Raw genomic sequence first — 25,256 nt, forward strand, 5'->3', positions numbered from 1 at the left:
TAAGTTTTGCTTCTTCCTTACTAAGAAGCCCAAACAGAATTGTACAGCATGAGGAACAGTCTGGATGGAATTTTGTGTTTAAAACCAGCAGTGGACATCAGAAGGTGAGTTATATTGTATTTCACCTCGTGAGAGAAGAATACTGAGTCCAGTAACACTGATTGAAAACAGACATGTACTCCTATTTGGAGACTGAGCAGCAGCATAAACTAGCAAGCATCAAAATGTAAGAAAACAAAACACAATGGAAAGTCATCACAAGTATTTTATATTTATTATGAATTTTAGGACACCAAAAATATGACATCATTTAGAATTCTATACAAGTCTTACAGGTGGGCAATATCACTTTTCAAATGGTATTAAAAATGAAACATACTTCAAAATATGCATCTCGTGAAAATTCCAATTAGATCCCCAATTGCCAAAAAACTCAGAAAAGTTAAAAATTTGTTTTCTTTATAGCTTGACACATACCAAACATTTAATCAATCTTAGGTCCAAGTTATACTTGAATTACTTATATATGTATATGGAATGCTTCACACCAATTGACATTTTTGTTTAAAAATGTACGACTAACGCATTCACATCGCAACGTGCACACTATCAAAGGCAATTAAAGTACTCACATTAGTAAATATAATAACTAGATTAACAAACAAGGGCACCTTATTATGTTGCAAGAATGCATATTAAAACAATAAATACAAAACCATGAAATACACTCCACACTACTTTGATTTGCCACTCTGTAAGCTTCTAAATCCTTTATAATGCAACAGGGTTGATCTTCAACAGCATTCTTGCCAGTTATTGAGAAGTAACCATCCATTGAAGAGGAACCTTCTTTCTTCCTTGTGTATTTCTGGTCTTCATTCTGGCTTAAGGCAGTCATTGGACAATCTCAAAGTAGTGCAATATTGCCATAATATGCTGAGGCATAAACACGTAACCAGTGTATACAGCCATCCCAACAATAGATATTAATAAGGAGTCTAAAAAGTCAGGTTAAGGAAAAGATTTTGATAGTATTACCTGGATGAAGACAGTGATTATTGAACATAATACAAGTCCTCTGGCACAATTTACATGAGGGAAGATATATTTTGCACAGGGCAGAGCAGTAGACGGGATCCATACAGATTTCAGGAAGGCGTTCGACAAGGTTTCCCACGGGAGACTGGTTAGCAAACTCCGATCTCATGGAATACAGGGAGAACTAGCCATTTGGATACAGAACTGGCTCAAAGGTAGAAGACAGAGGGTGGTGGTGCAGGGCTGTTTTTCAGACTGGAGGCCTGTGACCAGTGGAGTGCCACAAGGATCGGTGCTGGGACCTCTACTTTTTGTCATTTACGTAAATAATTTGGATGTGAGCATAAGAGGTACAGTTAGTAAGTTTGCAGATTACACCAAAATTGGAGGTGTAGTGGACAGCGAAGGAGGTTACCTCAGATTACAATCGGATCTTAAACAAATGGGCCAATGGGCTGAGCAGCAGCAGATGGAGTTTAATTCAGATAAATGCAAGGTGCTGCATTTTGGGAAAGCAAATCAGAGCAGGACTTATACATTTAATGGTAAGGTCCTGGGGTTGGTATGCTTTCCTTTATCAGTCAGAGTATTGAGTACAAGAGTTGCGAGATCATGTTGCGCTGTACAGGATATTGGTTAGGCCACTTTTGGAATATTGCGGGCAATTCTGGTCTCCTTCCTATCAAAAGGATGTTGTGAAACTTAGAAGGGTTCAGAAAAGATTTGCAAGGATGTTGGAAGGGTTAGAGGATTTGAGCTATTGGGAGACGTTGAATGGGCTGGGGTTGTTTTCTCTGGAGCGTTGGAGACCGAGGGGTGACCTTATAGACCTTTATAAAATCATGAGGGGCATGGATAGAATAAAGAGTCAAAGTCTTTTCCCTGGGGTCGGGGAGTCCGGAACTAGAGATCATAGGTTTAGAGTGAGAGGAGAAAGATAAAAGAGACACCTAAGGGGCAACTTTTTCATGCAAAGAATGGTACGTATATGGAATGAGCTGCCAGAGGAAGTGGAGGAGGCTGGTACAATTGCAACATTTAAAAGGCATCTGGATGGGTATATGAATAGAAAGGGTTTGGAGGGATATGCGCAAGGTGCTGGCAAGTGCAAATAGATTAGATTGGGATATCTGGTCGGCATGGAAGAGTTGGACCGAAGGGTCTGTTTCCATGCTGTACATCTCTATGGCTATATTACCCTTAATATTTTAAACCCACCTCAATTGATCTCCATACATATAAATTCTACTGTGAATTTAGTGAATAGCAAAGGGGAACGGTAATTTTGGTTTCAGCTGGAGAACTTAGCTTCTCGATTTGCAAGGTTTAATTTAATTAATCTGATGAGCCTATTTTAAAGAACAAAACATACAAATGTATTTCAAAACTGTTCATATACCACCTTAGGTTTTAAGTGATGCACTAAATTGACTATGAAATACTGATCTCTGACAACTAAACCTTAGACAGGAAAAGGTGAAATTACAGACATTAACCAATAAGCAGTGCCACAATCGATACCACTACTCTTAGGATGCGAGAATAATTTTAATTATAAAGGGCTACTGTGAACATGTTGTAAATCATCCAAGTATTGATTAGCTCCAGATGGAAGCAAAAAGCTTTCGAACAAACTTCAAATGAATTTAACAAATGGATCACAAGCAAAGTCATTCACTGGTACTGTTAATAAATACTCAAAATTGAGTTCCTGCCAGTTTTAACTTGTTTTGGCTAGTTTTAAAGTCAAAAATGTTATGTATGCATTAGCGTTTTAGAATTCTATGCATGCAGGTTTGACTTTAAAAATGTTATATTATAATTGTACAAATGTGCAGAAGCAACCATGCTATTCACCAGAATTAGTGAAGCGCAAGTAAGGTGGGATTCAACGGGATTAAAGTAAATCCCCAAATCAAAAACTCACTTCAAATTAAACATTAGAATATAACAGAAGCCTTTTCAACAGCAGAATAGGTCAAGTGCTAAAAATCGGGATTAAAAGTGAAACAAAACTAGTGAAGAAAAACTCAGCTGGTAGAGGTAGAGTTAGAGCTATGAAGAGAGAAACAGTTAACATTGAGTCAAGTATAACTTTTTTCATATGTGGAGGGAGAGATGGGAAAGTGATGGGATTTATACTGTACAAAGAAGTGGGAGGAAGCAGTTGAACAGAAGGAAATGTCTGGGCTAAGTTAGGGGTTGAATGAGATCAAATATTCCAGGTGTCACCAAATAAAGACAAAAGAAGTGGAATATTTGTAGAGATTTAGTTTAAGAGCAGATATAAATTGCAGAATATGTCAATTCTACTGAAAGCAATACCAAGAAAACTAGACACTTCAAGGTAAGGAAGAGGAAGCTGCAGGAGATACAAAATGAGGACAGAATTCATGATGTGAACATGTTGAACTCAGCAGTGAATTCAGAAGGCTGCTAAATGACTAAACAGATAATGGAAATGCAGTTCCTCCAACACCTAGGCCAATATATATAATCTATCCCTAAATGCCCAGAGGGCAGTTAAATGTGAACAGTTATTTAAGGAAAGAAACTGTCATCCTTACCTGGTCTGCAATCACATGTAGGCCAGACCTGGTTCAGAAAACATTTTCCTTCCCTGAAGGACAGTAGGGAACCATTGCTCTATTGACAATCAACAACAGGTTTCATGAACATCACTGGACTCCTAATTTAAAATCCATTGCCATGTGGGATTCAAACCAAGGCCTCCAAAACATTACCTGGGTCTCTGCTTTAATAATCCAGTAATTAGGCTAACATCTCCCCAAAATTGATGTATGTCATTTTTCACCAACACCCTAAATGTAATGATATAATGATTACTATCCCTGAAATATTTCCCCACTATCATTTGCTCTACTTGGCCCATCTCATTCCCAAAATTCATATCCAGTAGTGCTTATTTCTTGTTGGACTGGCCAGAATGCCGTAAGAAATTCTCCTGAACACAGTCAGTTTTTGCTGCCCTTACACTACCACTATCCCAGTCAACTTAAAATCAACATCATCTCTAATTTCACTTACTAAGATGTAGGCCTCGGAGATACATGTGCAGCAGTAGCTTCTGGATTAGCACGCATAGTAGTTCTGCACTATATCCTTCCCACAAACTGGTGGCCTACACATTACACCTAGTTGTATAACTATATCCCCTTTCATTCTTTCGCTCTGGCCAAATCAATTCTGTCCTTGAGCTTTTTGAAACACCCTTTTTTCATAGTACCACAATACTACCATTAATGAAAAACATCAACATTGTCCTTTTCAATCTTTTCTGAACATCTTGTAACTAGAAATATTTAACACCAAACCTGCCTTTCTTTAAATTAGGACTCAGTTATCACCACACCATAACCCCATAAGGCCTATAATCCCCAATCTTATTAACTAGATTCCATGAATTTACAAAACGTACCTTGATTTGGACTATTACTTTTGCAGTTACTCCAGCTCCATGTAATAATCTACTATTCTCTATTTCAGTACTATTTGCATCTCCCAGTATTTCGCATTCGCTATCAAATTTATTTTCCCATCATTAGATTCATGAATTCAATGGTTGTAATTTTTGTTTAAGATACTCTATAATCTGATTTTGTTAGCCAATTTTTTTATAACAGCATTTTCTTACAATACTAAAGTATGAATTTGTTTAAAAATTCATTCATGGGATAAGCACATCACTGATTACGCCAGCATTTATTGCCCATCCAGAGTTGCCCTTGAAAAGGCGATGGTGAACTGCCTTCTTGAAGTGCTGCAGTCCACGTGCTATAAGTAGACCTGACAATGCCAACAGGGAGGGAATTTCAGGATTATAATGTGGCGACAGTGAAGGAATGACAATACATTGCCAAGTCAGGGTGGTTAACTTGGACAATCATGCTCTCACATTACAAAAACAAAAGACATTCACACTTTAAAAGGATACTGAATATGGTCCTTTCCCAGGGTTCTAACATGTAGAGTGCTGTAATCAAGAGATACTGGTAGTAAAGCCAAGACATCTGCTTCCATGCCGTTCCCAGTGCCATGGTCACTGGTTTGATTTCCTCCAAATACTGTAACGAGCTGGCAAGAACACAGACATTTCATTAGTCACTGTCTTACTCTTATTTCCTGGAAAAACAATATTTCTCTTTAATCCAAAATGCAAGTTACAGGGTGGGATATTCTTTGCTTGATGCAAAACCAAAAGACAAGACAGCTCGAGGCAACCATTCCCAGAGTGGGGGCTAGGTGCCCAAGTCAGATCACGAGTTGACATTTTGGGGTCATGAGCTGTGACACAGCAATGCCTGCGAGGAGAACAGCAACAGCACAGCGACCAAAGGAAGCCTTTGCTCACGGAGAGGTCAGGACAGTTTTCAAATCTCAATAGGGTTGCCATGGGAAAATGTTTGAGGCGCAATGGTTTAAGCTAACCGTACTGCAATGTCATTGCCTGAAATTATTATTTTGGTGAAAATTCATGACTTAATTACAGTACAAATGTCTAACAATAAAATAGTTTTTAAAAAAAGCCACACATTGTAAGTGATCAATTGAACACATTTTCGTGTTTATATTTTTCCCTGCTCCAAATGTTCATGCAGTTGAGTTGTGGTTTATAACCAAATCAAACCTTGCTTAAGCCCCCTTGTTGTTATTGCATTTCTCCTTGTGCATCTCATCTTATTCCATTCCCCTCACTCTCAAATGTCCAAAGTATTGTATTGATTTTCTCACCATGTTATCTTCATTATTTTCTTCCTTCAGCTTCACATTCAAACCATCCAATCATTTCTCTCCCTTCCCCTAGTATGCCAGGCCAAAGTTTCTCTAGTTTCCCTTCTCAATACCCTCCTATTCTCTCCAAACACATCTTGCCGATGAGATCCACTTTGACCCAATCTCCACCTAGCTGCTGACCACACAACTTCACTTCCTGCTGGCTCCCCTGTTCGCTGATATTGTTAATAGTTATATTCCCTCAGATAGCTCAAAAAACAAACCTTTGACCTGTTCTTGTAAATGATAAAAACAATGTTTGCCCTCTCCAAGATCTTTGCAATATTATCACTTGTCATATCTTCCCAAGAACACATGTTTGAATTAATCCAAGTCAGGGGTCCACTCATGTTACAGTGAGAAAAATGGCTCTCTCAGTCAAACAGCGTCTTTCCCATCACCATCCACCTGGGTTAAACTGCATCTGCCTGGTGCCAATTCTTATCCATCTAATCATATCCAGAGCATCACTTTTAGTGCCTTTTCTTCTCTGGATCATCTTCCTGCTTGGCAATCTCTTATCTACATGACCCTAGGCAATACCATCCAACAACATAGCATCAGTCGATACTGGCAACACCTAGTTCTACCTCAAAACCACCTCTTTTGACACTCTGTCTCCAGACCATCAGATTGTTAATGCAAAATCCAACTCTGGATGAGTAGAAACTTCCTCAGAGTAAATACTGACAAGCCATTGGCTTTGGTCCCCATAACACACACACACACACCACCAGTCTATCTTCCCCCTAACAATTCTCTTAGGGTTGAACCAGAGTTTTCAAAGGTTACTGTCATTTAATTCACAGCTGAATTTATGATCACATATCCAGCAACGAAACCGCTATTTCCTGTGTAATATTGTCTGACTCCAGCCCAGTCTTAGTTGCTGAAACCATCAACCTCAAGCCTCAACTATTGCAAAGCACATTATGATAACTTCCCATGTGTCTGTGAATGTGTTAGACAAAGCACTGCTGTCAGTGGCCTAGCTTAGACTAGATGTCATTCACCCATCATTCTGATCTCACCAAGCCATACTGGCTTCAGGTAAAACAACATCTCAATTTCAGCATTCTCAAGCCTGCTGTCAAGTTTCTCTACTGCCTCACTTCTCCATACACATGTAACCTTCTCCAGTGCTGCAACTGATAACAACCTGTATTTATACAGTCCCTTTACAAAACAGAGTATTACATGGAGTCACATAAGGAGATATTAGGTCAGATGATCAAAGAGGAACGTTTTGAAGAGTGAAAGGGCAAAAAACAAGATAGAGAGGCAGAGAGGAGGAGATGATAGAATTGTAAGAGATAGCTGTACTCACCTAATTTCAGCATCTTGCACACTCAACTTGACTTTTGGTGACCTTCAACTACTGGGTCCCAAGCCCAGAGATTCCTCCCCCTCCCATCATCCAACTTCACAAAAGCAAAAACCTCTCCACTTGCTGATTTTTCTTTAAAACTTAGTAAAGCTTACCCCTCTATCAAAGCGTTTAGCCATTTTTCCCAACATTCCATGTTAATTATTGTCCTATTGTGTTTTATCATGCTTCTGCTAGGTGCCATGAAATATTTTACTTTGAAAACACTATATTAATATAAATCAAGCATAATGTGGGAAAATGGGAGGTTAGTTACTTTGGCAGGGTAACAGAAAAGCAGTTTATTATTAATAAAACTAGGAGAAACTACAGAACGCAATAATAGTGGGAATTTGATGTGACTGCCCATGAGGCACAAAATGTTCGCCAGTAGGTTAAATTATACAATTAAGGCAAATTGGATGTTGAGCTTTATTTGAGAGAGGATGGAATATAAAAATAAGGAAACATCGCTACAACTGTACAGAGTACAGCTTTTGGGCAGAGACATATCCGCACTGAAGCAGTTCAGCTGATTCCTGGGATGAAGGAGTTGTGTTATGACTAAAGACAGAGAATATGGGTCTATAATTCATTGGAGTCTGAGGAGGCTGACAGGTAGTTTTATTGAAACAATAGATTCTGAAGGAGCATGACAGAATTCATGGTGAGAAGTTGTTTCCCTTTGTGGGTACAATTTCAAAATAAGGGGTGTTCCATTTAAGGCAGATATTATAAGGATTGTTTTCTCTGAGGGTAATTAATTGTTAGAATTCTGTCCCCAAGTGAGCAGTGAACTCTAGGTTGGTGACTGCATTCACGATGGAGTTAGACAGATTTCGATTGACAAGAGTGTTAAGACTTATGCAGGAAAGGTGGCAAAGTAAAGCTAAAACCACAAAGTTTTAGATGCTCTTATCCTTTGGTGTAGTAGGCTTGAGGATTCAAATGGCCTGCTCCTGGTTATAGTTTTTGCATTTTTATAATGTGTTACTGAAAATAAGATGCTGCTTTTGAAGTAATATCAACTGCAAATCTTTAATATACTGGGGGAAACCAAGTGATTCAGACTCTGTGTAAAATGTTTGTTTTAACAAACAAGTGACTTTCCATTCAGATTTATTATCAGCTCCTGAACTTGATACGCAGAGCTGTGTTTGGTAGCATCTGCAATCCATTAGTTCATACATTGACCTTGTGTCTGTGTTTCCAGAGTTTACATGAATGTTCAAACAGCTGATACAATAGTACATGTCCTGCAAGGTTAAGTAATGCCTGCATCTAAGAAATTGTAGCAGAGGTTGCTATCAAAACTATATGGGGGTGGGGAATAGGCATTGCCATGAACACCATAAACAGTATAAGCTTTCATGGATTGGGCTCAAGCAGAGGGGGAGACAGCTGGATAGTTAGGAGTTTAATAGGATGGTAGTTAGTGAGCCAGAGGTGCACTTCATGTGAGCGACAAGGTGAACTCAATCAGGTGCAGTGGTAGCATCCCTGCATCTGAGCCAAGAGACTTGGGTTCGAGTCCTATCTGCTTCAGAGTTGAAACTTATAGCACTGGAAAAGCTAAGCAGGTCAGGCAGCATCAGGAATGAAAGGCTTATGCCCGAAATATCTACTCTCCTGCTCTTTGGATGCTGCCTGACGTGCTGTACTTTTCCAGTGCCACCCTTACCAACTCTGACTCTCCAGCATCTGCAGTCCTCTCTTTCTCCCACCTGCTCCAGAGGTGTGTATTAACTTATCTAAATAAGTTGATTAGAAAAATAGGTTAAATAAAAAAAAAGGAGACACTGAAAACTTGCTAGGACCGAAGGGAATCTTGATCCGATGGGCTGAGGAAGGGAGGGAAAACAACAGAGGCAACTGATTGAGACTATTCAATCTGAGTGACACAGAAATCAATGAGCATCTTCTGGCCATTGTCATTGTAGGTTAGAATGGAGAACATACAGAAGTGTTTAAGAACATATTTGCAGTGAATGAGGAAAATCAGGGCATAACTTTACAATTAAGGATGACCGTGGAGAATGTGCAATTTCAGCAGAAGAGGACACGACCTTTGAGCATCAAATATGTAGTTCAGTCATAATGACGAATGGCTAAATTAGTCATCTGTGGTTTTTGGACTTTAGGAAATGGAGTTAAGCACCATACCAATGGATGGCCAAAGGCAATACTTTTAATGGCACCAAAGGTAGAGGAAAGGATGTAATGAGCTGGAGTAATGTCATCATCATTGAACAGCAAATGCCTACAGAGTTGGGAATTTGTTAGTGCTACTATACTTGATTCGTGGAAACAGATTTTTTTTCCCCAAGACAAGCACAGAAGAATGTATTTCAGAAGGGAAAAGGAAGGGGACATTCATGGTAAGGCAGACACAGATTGAATGGCTTAAGTGGTGCGCACATAAGAGAAAGATTATAGTCCAACAGGTTTATTTCAAAGCACTAGCTGTCAGAGCATTGCTCCTTCATCAGGTAGCTTTGGAAAAGGATCATAAGACACACAATTTAAAGCAAAAGTTTACAGTGTCATGCAACTGAAATGATATATTGAACAAACCTAGTTTGCTGTTAGATCATTCATCTTTTAGAATGGATTGCAGGTTTCGGTTCATTAAAATATAAATTCCAGAACTATTTTTAAGTGACATCCTTAAGATAAATTAAGGTTTTATTAAAAAAAAAGTGACATCTCAGCTCAGACAATGATGATGACATTAAAGATGTTAGGTGAGAGTCTGTATGTATCCCAATCTGATTCTATTTCCAAAATAGGAATTTATAATATGCAGATAGACAACCCTTTATTCAAAATCTGAAAAGTTAGGTTTTTAATCGCTTTAACAAGGTTGTTTGACTTGAAAAAGTGTTAACCTAACTCCACACCCCCTTGATGCATGCCACTCAGGTGCGACGTGAGGTGGGGGGGGAGGGGGGGGGGGGGGGGGGTGGGTGGTGGTGGTGGTGGTGGTGAAGGAGAGAAATGTGGCCCAACACTGGCAGGACTCAATTCTGTCTCAGGGCCTGTTACTCAGTGAGTCTGCTGTTCGGTAAGATTTTTTGGAAATTTCACCGTTGAACTGTCACTTATCCCCAAAATTCAAAAAGTTCCGAATTCCAAAAACCAGCTGGTCCCAAGCAGTTTGGATAAAGAATTGTGTATCTGTATCACATAGATTGACTGCCTTCAGATTGTGCGCTTTTTCAGCAAAATAGTATGTATCTGCAAATATAATTCTGTAACTGCAAATTGACCCCATCAACTTAAATGTGTGCGCGAACATGAGACAGAGCCAGTGTGCACGTGAGTGTGCGCTCATGAGTGTAAGTACACGTGAGAGTGTGTGTTCGTGTTGTGTGCATGTTTGGTAAAGTGAGAGTGAGTGTGGAGTATAAGCCTGTGAGACTAAGTGTGAGTGTGCAAGAACAAGCAGATGCTACAACAGATGAATGGATACCGTACAACAATCGCCAGACAGGGTTGGTCCCTCCCAGTCGGGGAACACTTCAGCGGTCAGGGACATTTGGCATCAGAACTTTGGCTGACCATCGTCCAAGGTGGACTTTGGGATACACAACAACACAGAGTGGCCAAGCAGAGATTGATAGCCAAGTTTGAACCCATGAGGATGGCCTCAACCAAGACTTTGGGTTCATGTCACACTACAGGGGACTCCATTACACACTATACACTTTCTCACACACACAAACACACAGATCCTACACACACAATCCCCCCCACACCCTCTCACAGGCTTATACTCTATCACACACACTTGACCAAGCATGCACAGACACAAACAAGCTCTCAGGCACGCACACACATCGTCTCTCTCTCTCTCTCTAATACACATTCACATGAGTCTAAGGGGTAAATTTGCATTTGCAGAATTATATTTGCAGATACATTCTATTTTGTTTAAAAAGTGCACAATCTACAGGCAGTCAATCCATGTATCCAACATTTTATAAATTCCTACTTTGGAAATAGAAACAGTCTGACTCAAGACTGGGAGACATACAGGCTCTAACCCCACATCTTCAATGCATTGTCTGAGCTGAGCTGTCACTTTTTTTATATATATAAAACTTTGCATTTTCTTGAGTATGTGACTTGAAAGTAGTTCTGGCATCTACATATTAATGAACTGAAACCTGCAACCCATTCTGAAAGATGAAAGACCTAACAGCAATCTAGGTTGGTTCATTATAGCATTTCAGTTGCATGACACTGTAAACTTTTGCTTTAAATTCTGTGCCTCATGATCCTTCTCCACAGCTACCTGATGAAAGAGCAGCGCTCGGAAAGCTAGTGCCTCCGAGTAAACCTGATAGACTATAATCTGGTGTTGTCTGATTCTTTACTTTATCCACACCAGTGCAACACCAGCACCTCCACATCATAAGAAAAGTAGAAAGTGAGAGAGATGAAAGATGAGACACAAGTCAAGCAACATCTTGTTGGGGAGAATATCAGTCCTGATAAAAGTTCATCTTGGTTCAAAATGTTAACTGATTCTTGCCACACATGCTGTCTGACCTGCAGAGAATTTTCAGAAATTTTTGTTTTGACTTGAAGTTTCTTGTTTCCAGACTATTTTGCAAGTCAATACAATACAAAGTCATCACAACTAATTATTGGCCCAGAATTTACAAATTAACAAATGAATGGTGCTCCTCATTCATGACACTTACATTTTCTGTGGATATTTTCACCAGAACTTAGGGTAATTTGAGAGCCAAAACAGCATAGCCAGCATCCAGTGCAGGGACATGTGTAAACAAGGTAAGGAACGTTGTGTCTCCTCAACCAAATCAGATAGATGAATCTTCTGAGGCATGCAGAGTGAACCAGAAAGTGCAAGGTGGAATAGTTCATGCAAAATTAGGTGCAAATGAAATATAAAGAAAGATAGATGAATTGAGACAGACAAAAGAAAACAAATTAAATCTCCAACAACAATTACAATGTGAAGGAATGATATTTATAACAGTAAATTTTCACTGCCGGTGAAGTTTTCTCATGGTAATTAAAACTTGCAATTTCTTTACACATTCACTTCTACTTCAATGGATAAGGTCTTCTTTGAGTCTCAAGTAGTTTTGCAATTCAGCCTGTAAAATATATTCTTGTGCAAAATTTCAGAGCAATGAATTTTCTTCACAATTCTATGGGCTATATTACTTAAGAAATAGATATTAAGACACTTCATTGCTTTACCTGCTATAATTTGAAAATTAATTAATTTTTACATGCAAAAGTAGTTGTACTTTTTCCACAGATAATAATATCAAGTCAATAGGCCAGATTTATCACTCCCAATCTTTTTTTTTGGCAGAATAGTGACAAACCAAGTAGGAAAGCACAGTACTGCACTCCCACTTCCCTATATGTTGAATCAAGTCAGTTCTCACAGAAGAAACTATTTTTAATTCATTCATAAGATGTGGATGCCACTGGCTATGTCAACATTCATTACATATGCAACTGCCCTGGAGAAAGTGGTGGAGTTGCAGTCTTTGGTGCTGAGGAATGCTTAAATGCTGTTCAGAAAAAAAGTTCCAGAATTTTGACCTAGTGACAGTGAAGGAACAGTGATATAGTTCTAAGTCAGAACGGCGAGCGGAGAAATTTGCAGATGAGGGCACTTCGACATAACTACTATCCTTGATCATCTAGGTGGTAGTGATCATAAATTTGAAAAACATTGTTGGAGGCACCTAGGTAAATAATACATTGCATCTTGTAAAAGGTGGACACTGCTACCACATAGGTGATGGCGATAGCAAATGCTAAAAGATGTGGAAAGGGTCTTCTTTGAGCTGCTTCTTTTCTGGATATTGCAAAGCTTGACCGTTGTTGAAGCTGCATATTATATTTATTTAATTTATTGTTAGATGACAGTATATATGGTTGGTCCAGCTCAGTTTCTAGTCAATGGTAAACCTCAAGATATTTAAGTGAAGGCTTCAGTTATGGTAATTTAATTAAATATTGTGATGAGTAGACAGACTTTTACTCCTGCTGGAGATAGTAATTGCCTGTCAGAATGTGGGCAATAGCATAGTAAAAAACCTTTAATAGAAGGGACCACAGCAATAATTTCGCGCTTTCTACTCATCTACACAGCAAAGTCTCAGTATACAGAGGTAGGCCAAAGAGTCTAAGTGACAATAAAGATCAGTGATAAACCTGGAAGCGATTGTGCAAATGTTTCCAGAACATGGTGCTAAATACATGGGCTTTCACTGTTAAATGCATTTGTCATTTCCAGGCAACACATTTTTTTACTACAGCTGCAAGTTTCCATCCAAATGGTGAGGTTTCTTTGAAGAGTGCACTGCAACATTTCATACGTACTTACCCTGAGCCGGACACAGTTGGGATCATCCAATAGATCTGCAATGAGCTTCCTTGCTTTAGTGTAACAACCAAAGGGGAGCTTAAGCTATTATCATGACTGTGTACTTTGTATGATATTTTGTAAAGGTGACTAATCTGTAAAAATGAACACAGAATCCTACAAAGAGGCTCCCATTAGCCACATCATTGTCCTTATTGATTAACTGCAGCCAAAACAAACACAGGCAGAGTGCTATTGCAGTATTAATGAATGCGGATATTTAAAATCTAATTACTCTCTGGGGAACACAATAGGTCCTTCTAAGGATGACAGAATTAAATGCATCTGAGAGAAAAGGAAATTACAGCATAATTGACTTTGCTTTGTGGAACAACGATTCATCAAAGTTAACAAAGTAGCCATCTTAGGTTTTGATAGGAAGTTTTATACAGATGAGACATCATTTTGACAGAACTCCAAGTGCAGCTGAGAGTCACCAGAGGTAGAAGGAGAAAGGTAACACAGCTAGAGAATGGAACAGAATAGAAACCCTACAGTATGGAAATAGGCCATTTGGCCCACAAAGTCCACAATGATCCTCCGAAGAGCATCCACCCAGACCCACCCTGCATTTCCCATCACTAACCCACCTAACCTCAGATCCCTGGACACTACAGGACAATTGAGCATAGCAAATCCACCTAACCTGCACATAGAGACAGATGTACAGCATGGAAACAGACCCTTTGGTCCAACCTGTCCATGCCGACCAGATATACCAACCCAATCTAAGTCCCACCTGCCAGCACCCAGCCCATATCCCTCCAAAGCCTTCCTATTCATATACCCAACCAAATGCCTCGTAAGTGTTGCAATTGTACCAGCCTCCACCACTTCCTCTAACAGCTTATTCCATGCACGTAACATCCTCTGTGTGAAATAAGTTGTTCCTTAGGTCTCTTTTACATCTTTCCCCTCTCACTCTAAACCTACACAAAGAGGAAACGGGGGCACCCAGAGGAAACCCACGCAAAGACAGGGAGAAATGCAAACTCCACACAGACAGTCCCCCAAGGGTGAAATCAAACCCGGGTCCCTGACATTTTGAGACAGCAGTGATAACCACTGAGCCCGACATAGTGAATAGGAGATATAAAGAATTGCTGTATTGAAGCAGACTCTCAAAGTTTACAAATTCTATACTGTAAAAGCAAAGTAAAGGAGTTTCACCATCTCTCAGAATCTGTTCTGTTCTGCTCAGTTCACCTGTAGAAGAAACCTCCAACTACTTGACTGAAAAAACACCATTGCAGTTGCTGAATTCTGACTTCAAACTTGCAACCCTGTCACTTCGGAAAGAAAAATCTTCAAGCAAGTAAAAATCCTGCAACAAAAACAGACTTATCTTACTTTCACCTTTATCCACACAGTTAAGCTTTATACTTGTGTTTTTGATAACTGACACTGCTTAATAACTTTCAGCAATAGTTGCATCCGCTAATTATTACCTGTTTAAGACTACAGCTTTGTACATAGACTTTAAATTGAAACAAAAAAAGTTCACATTTCCTCAACCCCTTCGTGGACACGCTTTCAGGGGTTGTGACACTATAAAATCTAATTTATATTCATTTACATTCCAGCCACATTATTCAAGATTCTCACACCTCGGAAATTATTAATTAATATTCTCCCAGGTTGAGAAATGCGAAAAACAAAACATACCACAAAATGAAATGAATAGAAGCACTGGCAGAGTTCACTGCAGAAGGCTCTTATTCAGGATATCCCCTTTGGTTCAGATGAAGATGGCTTTAAATGGACATTACGTTTAAAAAATAATTCCGGGGAGAAACTATTTTAAAGGAAACAAATTCAAACTAAGTTTTATGTATAGGTAGTTTACACTTATGCTAGTAGTGCATTGTATAGCCATGCAAAAACTAGAAAAATTTGTCAAGCAATAGGCCAGGTTTAGAATGGTTATACAAAAGGACAAGGGAAGAAAAAGCACAAAAACATTTAACTGGTGGACCTAAATCATTGAGTTGAGAAAGGATCCAGGTCAGTTTAATTGGGATCAAAATAGTAATTAAACAATGGGAGGACTGAGGAAATCCAAAGAGACAATGGACATAGCTTATGACTGATGAGCCTGATTGAATATTTTGGAAAGACAACTGAAGTAGTGGACATGGAAATATGGAATGTCTGAATATTATTTATATAGACTGTCAGATAACATTTAAAAATTCCCATATAAAATAGTTTAGAAAAGCTAGGATTTTCCACCTTGGAACAAAGCTTTAATAGATATGTACAAGACTCTGGCAGACTTGCATAATGCAAACTAGGAAATAATGTTCTCCTTAGCTGATCGTATCAGGACTAAGGGACACATTGTTAAAATTCCTCTTATCTCTTCCCTCAAATAAGAACTCAGAATTTACTACATCTGATGGTGCAGAAATAATAAACAATTTCTAAAGGAAATTGAACAGGCATTTATCTGGAACAAACATGCATGGCTATGGGGGAAAGCACAGTGAAACTAATTAGACTGACCCATGGAGAGCCATGATGGACCAAACTGCCTCCTCCTGTGCTGTAATTGATACTGACACTTTAGCTAATATTGAAGCTTGTGGAATTGAGGAGAAATTATTGACTTGATTCGGAAATTGGCCAGTAGCATGATGCACAGAACTGCTCAAGGCCCTGCAAACGCACTCAACCAGGTCTTTTGTATTGTGGTAGCATGACTTCCAACAGCATGTAATAAAATCCACTAGACAGAAAATCCAGTAACCATTAGCATATTTTCATATTTTTTTCTGTATTAACTCACGACCCAAATCTCCATAGACACTGTTTCTAGATTTTCACTGCTTAAATTTATTGACTTATTCTTTCCTATCCAAAATATACTTAGACTCGCCGATAATTTAAAATGAATATTCACAAATTATAATATTCCCACAATTTTATGACTCCATATACATTGCTTACAATGTCACCCATCTCAGTGCCATCAGCAAATTTGGATTTATGACTTTATATCCAGTTTTCTAATCCATTAATAAATAGTGTGGATAGTTGACGCTCCAACTTGGATTCTTACATATGCACAGTCACGTTCTGTAAACTTTTCCTACTCTAATGCTGCACAGCAGAAAAGGAAGGGCATTCAAAGCTGGAACTCCCTGGACGATCACAGGCAAGAAATTAAAATGAAACTTGAAAGAGACTTTTAACAAAAGTAAGCTTCATACAAACATTTAAATTAGGCAACAAAATTGAATATAGAAAGCACATTAACCAAAAAAATACAAATAAGGGATACAAAGAGAAAATGAGAGTTGGTTAATGTTAATCTAACAAGGAACCAAAACGCATAATTAGTAAAAGAAGCAGCAATAAAAAAGGATGACATGGATTAGGAGCTAAAAAGGTGATTTGGTGGAAGCACAAGCTTGTTCAGATATTGAACACTTTGTATCTATTTTTATTAAAGAGGACACTACCAATGTCGCAATAAATCACGTGGTCGGGAATCCTTTATCTGAAAAACTCGGGCCCAACTGGTTTTCAGTTAAAGGGTTTCTTTTCCCCTGGTTTTCGGGTCTACAAAAGTTCATTTGGATCTGTTGAGGCCTTATCGAGGAAAAAAAAATCTGCTGCATCTGAATGGATCAAAAAGCAAAGTTGCTTTTCCAAAGTTTTCAGATGGACCTGTAGACATGCTGAGTTCGGCCTTGTGGGAAACAACAAAACTTTGCTAAAGGCCCAAACCCAGTGTGTCGCAGGTCCAATCCTAAAAAGACTTTAATTTTTTTAGTTCTTTCCAGTTTTTGGAGATATTGATAATAGATATCTAAGATCCAGTGACAAATGCAGATTAGGATAAAGTGATAATGGATATCATTGAAATAGGAGCAGGAAAAGGTCATAAGATTCCTCAAGCCTACACTGCCATTCACCATTCTTGGCTAATCTGATGTGGTCTTAATGGCAGTGCAGTGACTCTCAACTGAAATGGTCAGGCAAATCACTCAGTTGTATCATTCATGACAAAGTCTCAACCAAAACTGGACAGACTACCTGGCATCAACTTAGGCACTAGAAATGACAAGAACAACAATCCTGTCAAAGTCTTTCTTACTACCATCTGGAAGCTACTGCCAAAATTGAGAGCACTGTCTCACAGACTAATGCAAGCGACAAGCCTGACAGTCATACTCACAGAATTATACCTTACAGACAATGTCCCAGATACCATCTTCACCAATGTTCTATCCCAAGCGCAGGACAGATCCAGTAGAGGCAGTGCCAAAGGAGTATATAGTCAGGGAGAGGGTGTCCTAGAAGTCGGCATGGGAGTCCTCAACATTGACTCCAGACCCCTCGAAGTCTCAGGCCATCAGCTGAACATTGGCAAGGAAACCTCCTGCTGATTACTATGGACCATCCTCTCTCAACCAGTGAATCGGTATTTCTCCATGCTGAATAACACTCTGAGGAAGCACTGAGGATGGCAACAGTGCAGAATGTACTCTGGGTGGGGAAGGCAGTTCTTCCTTCTTGTATTCCAATCCCCATACAAATAAAGGCTAATGTGCCGTCAGTTTCCTAATTGTTTGTTGTGTCTGTATAAAATTTGGTGTTGCACTAAACAAGTGCATCTTGAGACCTGTGAATATCAACATTTACAAGGTTTGTGCCTTTTACAACAAAAATTCAGCTTTGTATTCTTTGGACCATAGTGAATAACCTCTCAATTCCCCAAATCATATGGCATGAACCATCTTGATCCCCCATTAACATAACCTCTCCATATCATTGCAGCCTCTGTGTCCTCCTCAGCTTACATTTGCATCAGTAGCAAATCTGAACCTGTCTGTCTAAATCATGAACATAGATTGTAAATGGGTTAAACCCCAGCACCGATACTAGCACCACTCGACTAGTCACAGCATATCAACTTGAAAATGCCCCATTTATCCTTACTCTGTTTTTTATCCATTGAGCAATCCTTTAACAATGCCAAGATGTTACTCTGAACATTATAAACCTTTATCTTGCACATTAACCTTTTGCATGACACCTCATTCTACACAACTAGATCTAAAATAACTTTATCCCTATTAAGTTTCACTTTTTTTGTTCCATGAAACTGTCATGAAAGTATTCTAGAAATTCATTTCCAGTCTACTTCTGTCAATTTTATCATCCCATTCTATATGAATATTGAACATTTTACAGAATTATTATTCTGCCTAAATTATAGATTCCAAATAATTTCTTGTCCAAGGTTCTAAACAAGATACAACAATTAGGGACCCTAAAATAATTTTCCACAAATACTTTATGACCCTAGATTTTACTAATCCACATCCATACTGATTTTACTTCCTGGCCATTTGAGCAAGCACTCTTTCTCCCATGCTTCTGGCATTCGTCAGAATGACTGCTCCTCCTTTTCAAAACTCATTCATGCGATGTGGTCATGACTGACTGAGCGAGCATTTATAGTCCATCTCTGGTTGCCCTTGAGAATGTGGTAGTGAGCTTCCTCCTTGAACTACAGTCCATTTGGTACAGGTAGACACACAATGCCATTAGGAAGGAAGCACCAGGACTTTGATTAAGTGACATTGAAGAAACAGTGACATATTTCCGAGTCAGGATGGTACCAGACTTGGAGGAGAACTTGCAAGTGGTGGTCTTTCCACGCATTTACTGCCTTTGTCCTTCAGACAGAAGTAGTCAGGGGTTTAGAAAGAGATATCTAAGGAACCGTGATGAATTCCTACAGCACATCGTATAAATGGTACATGCTGCTGTTACTGTATGTCAGTGGTGAAAAAAGTGAATGTTTGTGGATGGGTATGTCAATCAAGCACACTATTTTATTCTGTATGGGGTCAAGCTTCTTTAGCACTGTTGCAACTGCACTTATCCAGGCAAATGGGGAGTATTCCATCACACTTCTGACTTGTACCTTGTAGATGGTGGCAGGCGTTGGGGAGTCAGGTGAGTTAATTGTCATAGTATACCTAGCCTCTGTCCTGCTCTTACAGCCACACTTTACATGGCTAGTTCAGGTCATTTTCTGGTCAATGGTAGTCCCTGGGGATGCTGATATTGGGAGATTCAAAATAATGCCACTGAATGTCAAGGTGCAATGGTTAGATTCTCTCTTGACGGACATGGTTATTGTCTGGCACTTCTGATGTGAATATCACTTAAGTTATAAACTAAACTATTTTCCAACCTTGGCTATTTTGTAACTATGCCTCTATAACAGTGAATACATCTAAGCAATGATCTCTGATTGTGCTACTAGCTCATCTATATAATAAATACTTTGTGTATTCAGATCAATAGCCTTTAATTTTTTTGTAAACTATCATTTGCATTGACCTCATTTGCAGTCAGGTTTTCTGTCCCTTCCTGTTCCACTTGCTACATAGACTCAGAATTATATAGCATGGAAACAGACCCTTCACTCCAACCAATTCATGCTGAACATAATCCCAAACTAAACTCATCCCACCTGCCTGCTCCTGGCCCATATCCCTGCAAACCTTTCCTGTTCATGCACTTATCTAAATCTCTTAAAACATTGTGACTGTACCCACACTATTTCTCTTTAATTGTCTAAAGGGCCATTTATCTGAACTCTCCCAACATGATTAGTTTAAATTCTATTCACCAAAGCATTATTGGGCAAGGCCATTCAGCCCATGTATCTTCACTGGCTATCCAAGGAGCATTATAACTATGTTATTCACATGTCTTTTCTCTACAGCCTTCCACATTGGTTCTATTCAAATAAGCATCCAGGGTTTTCTGGAAAGTTCTAAGTCACTCTGCTCCAGACACAACAAGCCAAATGCAAACCACAGAGATAATTTTTTTTCTCACATCACATTTGTTAAGTCTGTAATCACTTTAAAATCTGTGCGCTCTCGTTCGCAATCCTTTTACAAGTGGGAATAGTTTTCCCTATCTACTTAATCCAGACGTCTCATGATTTTGAAAACTACTATCCAGATTTTCACTTAGCTGTATTCTCTGAAGAGAACAGTTGCAACCTCTCCAACCTAGTTTCATAACTAAAGTTTCTCATCCCTGGAACCATTCTTGATATCATCCTCTCCTAGGTGTTCACATTCTTCTTATAATGTGGTGCCAGAACTCTGTACAGTATAGAACTCTAGCTATATTGGTCTAACCAATATCTTGAATAAATTCAGTATAACCTCATTGCTCATGTACGTTATGCTCCCATTAATAAAGCCCAGGATGCAGAATGCATTATTTACTGTCTTTGGTAATCTAGGAGTAGATATATCTGGGTATCTCTGCTCCCTCTACACACACAAGTATTGTATCCTATATTGTCTATCTATATTCCTTCTACTAACGAGGTATCATCTCAGTTCTAATGTCTTAGGTGTAGACAATGCAAAAAAAAAATGGTGAACAGCTGTTTTTTCAACTGGATTTAAGTATACAGTGGTGTTATCGAAGGGTCAGTGTTCAAACCTCTGCTCCGTTTGACATGAATTAACTATACCGGACTTGAATATGCAGGAAGTAATTTTAAAGTCTGTAGATGGCATAAAATTCAAAAGTGTAGTAAACAACAAGGATGACTTGGAAACGTATTGCCATTCCTTCACTGGAATCCTGTGTCAAAATCCTGGAGGTCACTCCCCAAGAGCATTGTGGGTCAATCTACAGCACGTGGACTATAGTGGTTTAAGAAAGCAGCTCACCAACACCTTCACTGGTCACCCAACAATGCCCAAGTCCTACAAGCAAATAAAATATAAACAGGCTCGAGACAGCAGACAGATGAAGTGAGTGATCACAAGGTGATTAAAGTTAAAAGAGACATGAAAGAACAGATTTTGGTCAGAAAAATGAGGAGCAATGTCAAAATAAATATCACAACTTTACGTGGGGGTCGCACAGGATCAGTGGCGTTACATGCACAAACCCTTTGAAGGTCAGAAGGCTATTGTTTAAAAAAAAACACAATAGAACTTATGGCTTTATTACTGAGGCATAGAGTTCGAAGTTATTCTAAACACCCAAAAATCACAGGTGAAGCCCAACCTCGAGAACAATGCCCAATTTTAGGTATCAGTCTATAACAAGGGTATCAAGGGAGGTTCACTGGAATGCCTACCGCTGAGTCAGGATATTTGGGTTTAAGTCGCCCCTTGACCCAGACATGTGTCATAACATGGACAGGTTGATTAAAAAAAAAATCTAGGATAGATAGTGGCCTCATGGTAATGTCTCTGGGGTGAGACTCTAACTCAAGTTAATGGTCTGTGGACAAATCCTACGAGGGCAGGTCAAATTTAAATTCAACAAATAAAATCTAGAATTTAAAACTGGTCCAAGTGATGTTGACCATGAAACTATTGGTTCAATAAAACATAGCTGTTATGGGACAGTAGTAATGCCCCTACCTTTGGTCCAGAGGGTCCTGGATCAATGCCCATCTGCCCCAGAGGTGTGTATTAACATGCCAGAACAGATTGACTAAAAATCTCACATTTCAGCTCTGGGGACAGAGTTCAATCAAAAAAAAATTTAATAGAATTATTTGAATCATAAACTTGTCTCATACACCATTGTTATTTAACATTCTCTACCTATGAGAGCTCCATTAGTAATTTTGCATTTATTAGATTCCCTACAGTGTGGAAACAGGCCCTTCGGCCCAACAAGTCCACAATGACCCTCCAAAGAGTAACTCACCCAAACCCATTTCCTTCTGACTAACGCACCTAACCTATTGGCAATTTAGAATGGCCAATTCACCTGACCTGCACATCTTTGGACAGTGGGAGGAAACCCACGCAGATACGGGAGAATGTGCAAACTCCACTGAGACAGTCGCCCAAGGCTGGAATCGAACCTGTGACCCTGGGGCTGTGAGGCAGAGTGCTAACCACTGTGCCACTGGGCTGGTCAGAGCTAGTTGCTCGTCTCATTATCATTTCCTGCACTTAGAGTCACAGCCATGCAGTGTAGAAACAGACCTTTTGGTGCAAGCCATTCTGCCAACCAAACTAAACTAGCCCCGCTTGACTGTATTTTGCTCATATCCCTCCAATTTCCTATTCAATTATTTAATGAATGCACAAAAACATCATAGCTGTTGGAACACTATGCAAAATGCAGCATTGCTACATATCTAAAATCTCCATAAAAGGTACTAGCTTATTTTTCATATATACATAATAAAATTTATTAGAATATTTTTGTTAGAGCTGTTGCAATATAATTAAAGGTTGCTCAGTTAGCACAAAATCAGATCACAAAAGGACTCTTGTGGAATAGTGCACCAGAAGATCTGGATTTAAATCCCACTGTGTCATAATTTACCTGTAAAACACAAAAGTTTTTTTTTAAATAAGATCCTACATCAATATCTAAAATACCATTGAAACTATTATTTTAGACATTAATCTAATTACAGCAACAGCTTTACATATTTGCACTCATTTTTAAAGTGCTTAATCTGATTGCTTTATTACCTTGCTCCCTTCATCCTGCATTTACCCCGGCCAGTCAACGCAGGAGTGCTCATATGACTGGGATCTAACTTCCAAACAGTGAAATCAAGAACTGCTAAGCATGTCTACTAGACTGTTTCTCAACATTCCAGGTTTACACTTGGTCCACCAGCAAGTTTACGAAGTTTGCGATTCATTTAAACACCTGAACATTTTATAAATGTGGCCGTCATTTTGTTTGCAATATCAAAGACAGCTACAATGCTAATCAAACTTAAGCAGCCACTGCCCTCCTTCAGTCAATTTTTTTAAAAATCAAGTGGAATCATGAGAAATATTGCTCCGATCTGCTGGCTACAAATTACAATCCATAGTTTCTAAAATATAATAGTCAGCTATTTGATAACCTCTTCTTTCCCTTTATAACTTATTCAGGTACATATGCAAATTATTATTGTGACTCACAATTACTTGAAAAAGAATCTCCACTAAAGCCCACATCTAACAATGGTCACATATACACAGTTTTCCATTATTTGGCTGCTCTGGATACATGCAAACATTAAAGCACTCGCACAACTGTATGAAGATTGAGTTCATATTCTTAAATCAGATGGATGCCAAAGTCTCAGAAACATGAAATGACAGATCAAATAGTTTCTTCAGTCAAACCTAAATGTAAACACATTAAACCCCGCCAGATCTAACTCCCAAAAGATAGCAGGGCTGGTGGAGGGGAAAGAAGAGAGGAGAGGGGGGAGAGAGAAGGGGTGGTGGGTGTGGGGATAGAGGAGAGGGGGTGGTGGGTGTGGGGATAGAGGAGAGGGGGTGGGTGGGGGTGGGGATAGAGGAGAGGGGGTGGGTGGGGGTGGGGAAGAGGCAAGGGGTGGGTGGGGGAGGGGAAGAGGCAAGGGGGTGAAGAGGCGAGGGGGTGGTGAAGGTGAAGAACGGCGGGGTGGTGAAGAGGCGAGGGGGTGGGGGAGGTGGAGAAGAGGCGAGGGGGTGGTGGGAGTGGGGTAGGGGAAGAGGAGGGGGGTAGGGGGAAGAGGAGGGGGGTAGGGGGAAGAGGAGGGGGGTAGGGGGAAGAGGAGGGGGGTAGGGGAAAGAGGAGGGGGGTAGGGGAAAGAGGAGGGGGGTAGGGGAAAGAGGAGGGGGGTAGGGGAAAGAGGAGGGGGGTAGGGGAAAGAGGAGGGGGGTAGGGGAAAGAGGAGGGGGGTAGGGGAAAGAGGAGGGGGGTAGGGGAAAGAGGAGGGGGGTAGGGGAAAGAGGAGGGGGGTAGGGGAAAGAGGAGGGGGGTAGGGGAAAGAGGAGGGGGGTAGGGGGTGGGGAGGTGGGGGTAGAGGAGTGGGGGTGGGGGTAGGGGAGAGGGGATGGGGTAGGGGAGAGGGGGTGGGGGTAGGGGAGAGGGGGTGGGGGTAGGGGAGTGGGGGTGGGGGAGAGGGGGTGGGGGTAGGGGAGAGGGGGTGGGGGGTGGGGTAGAGGAGTGGGGGTGGGGGGGGTGGGGGTAGAGGAGTGGGGGTGGGGGGGTGGGGGTAGAGGAGTGGGAGTGGGGGGTGGGGTAGAGGAGTGGGAGTGGGGGGTGGGGTAGAGGAGTGGGGGTGGGGGGGTGGGGGTAGAGGAGTGGGGGTGGGGGGGTGGGGGTAGAGGAGTGGGGTGGGGGGTGGGGGGTAGAGGAGAGGGGGTGTTGGGAGTGGAGGGATGTGGGGGTGTATGAACGGAGTGGGGTCAGAGCCGCGGTAGACGGGAGTCTGTCGGAGAGGGGTAATGGGGTGTTAACTCTCCCCGGCGAGGTGTGGCATAACCTCCAACACCGGGCCCAGTCAAGGAGCAGAGTTTTGGGGAAGGATCACGACCCGGAACCCACTGCAAAGTCACTCCCAACAACCAAACTCTCGCCGCCGAGCAGGAGCCAACGTACCGGACATTAATAGCTCCGTCCAGTCCTGTCACCCGATCCCTTCTCGTCGACAGCGGCAGAGCGGGAGCTGAAGCTGCAGCTGGAGCCGCCCTGGACAGCCGCTCACAGCGCCCCCTCCGCTCCGGAGGGACAGCCGCTCACAGCGCCCCCTCCGCTCCGGAGGGACAGCCGCTCACAGCGCCCCCTCCGCTCCGGAGGGACAGCCGCTCACAGCGCCGCCTCCGCTCCGGAGGAACAGCC

At 40.6% G+C, this 25,256-nt stretch overlaps 1 protein-coding gene across 1 annotated transcript; it reads right to left on the bottom strand.

The window, feature by feature from the left end:
- Positions 1-252: 252 nt before the first annotated feature.
- On the bottom strand, positions 253-25,155 carry sptssa (serine palmitoyltransferase, small subunit A). Its single transcript, XM_060828388.1, has 3 exons — positions 25,017-25,155; positions 4,994-5,133; positions 253-998 (listed from the first exon to the last, which is right to left on the bottom strand). The coding sequence occupies exons 2-3, from the start codon at positions 5,094-5,096 to the stop codon at positions 895-897; spliced, it is 207 nt and encodes a 68-aa protein (XP_060684371.1). The 5' UTR covers positions 5,097-5,133; positions 25,017-25,155; the 3' UTR covers positions 253-894.
- Between the last annotated feature and the right edge of the window lie 101 nt (positions 25,156-25,256).

The sequence above is a fragment of the Hemiscyllium ocellatum genome, chromosome 8 (genome assembly GCF_020745735.1).
Source record: "Hemiscyllium ocellatum isolate sHemOce1 chromosome 8, sHemOce1.pat.X.cur, whole genome shotgun sequence".
NCBI lineage: Eukaryota > Metazoa > Chordata > Chondrichthyes > Orectolobiformes > Hemiscylliidae > Hemiscyllium > Hemiscyllium ocellatum.

Excerpts from the sequence above, each read along its gene's own strand:
- sptssa (XM_060828388.1), bottom strand. The coding sequence starts at position 5,096 with ATGGCACTGGGAACGGCATGGAAGCAGATGTCTTGGCTTTACTACCAG. Across the intron at positions 999-4,993 it reads CTGGGAAAGGACCATATTCA|ACTCCTTATTAATATCTATT; the intron begins GTATCCTTTTAA and ends CTGACTTTTTAG.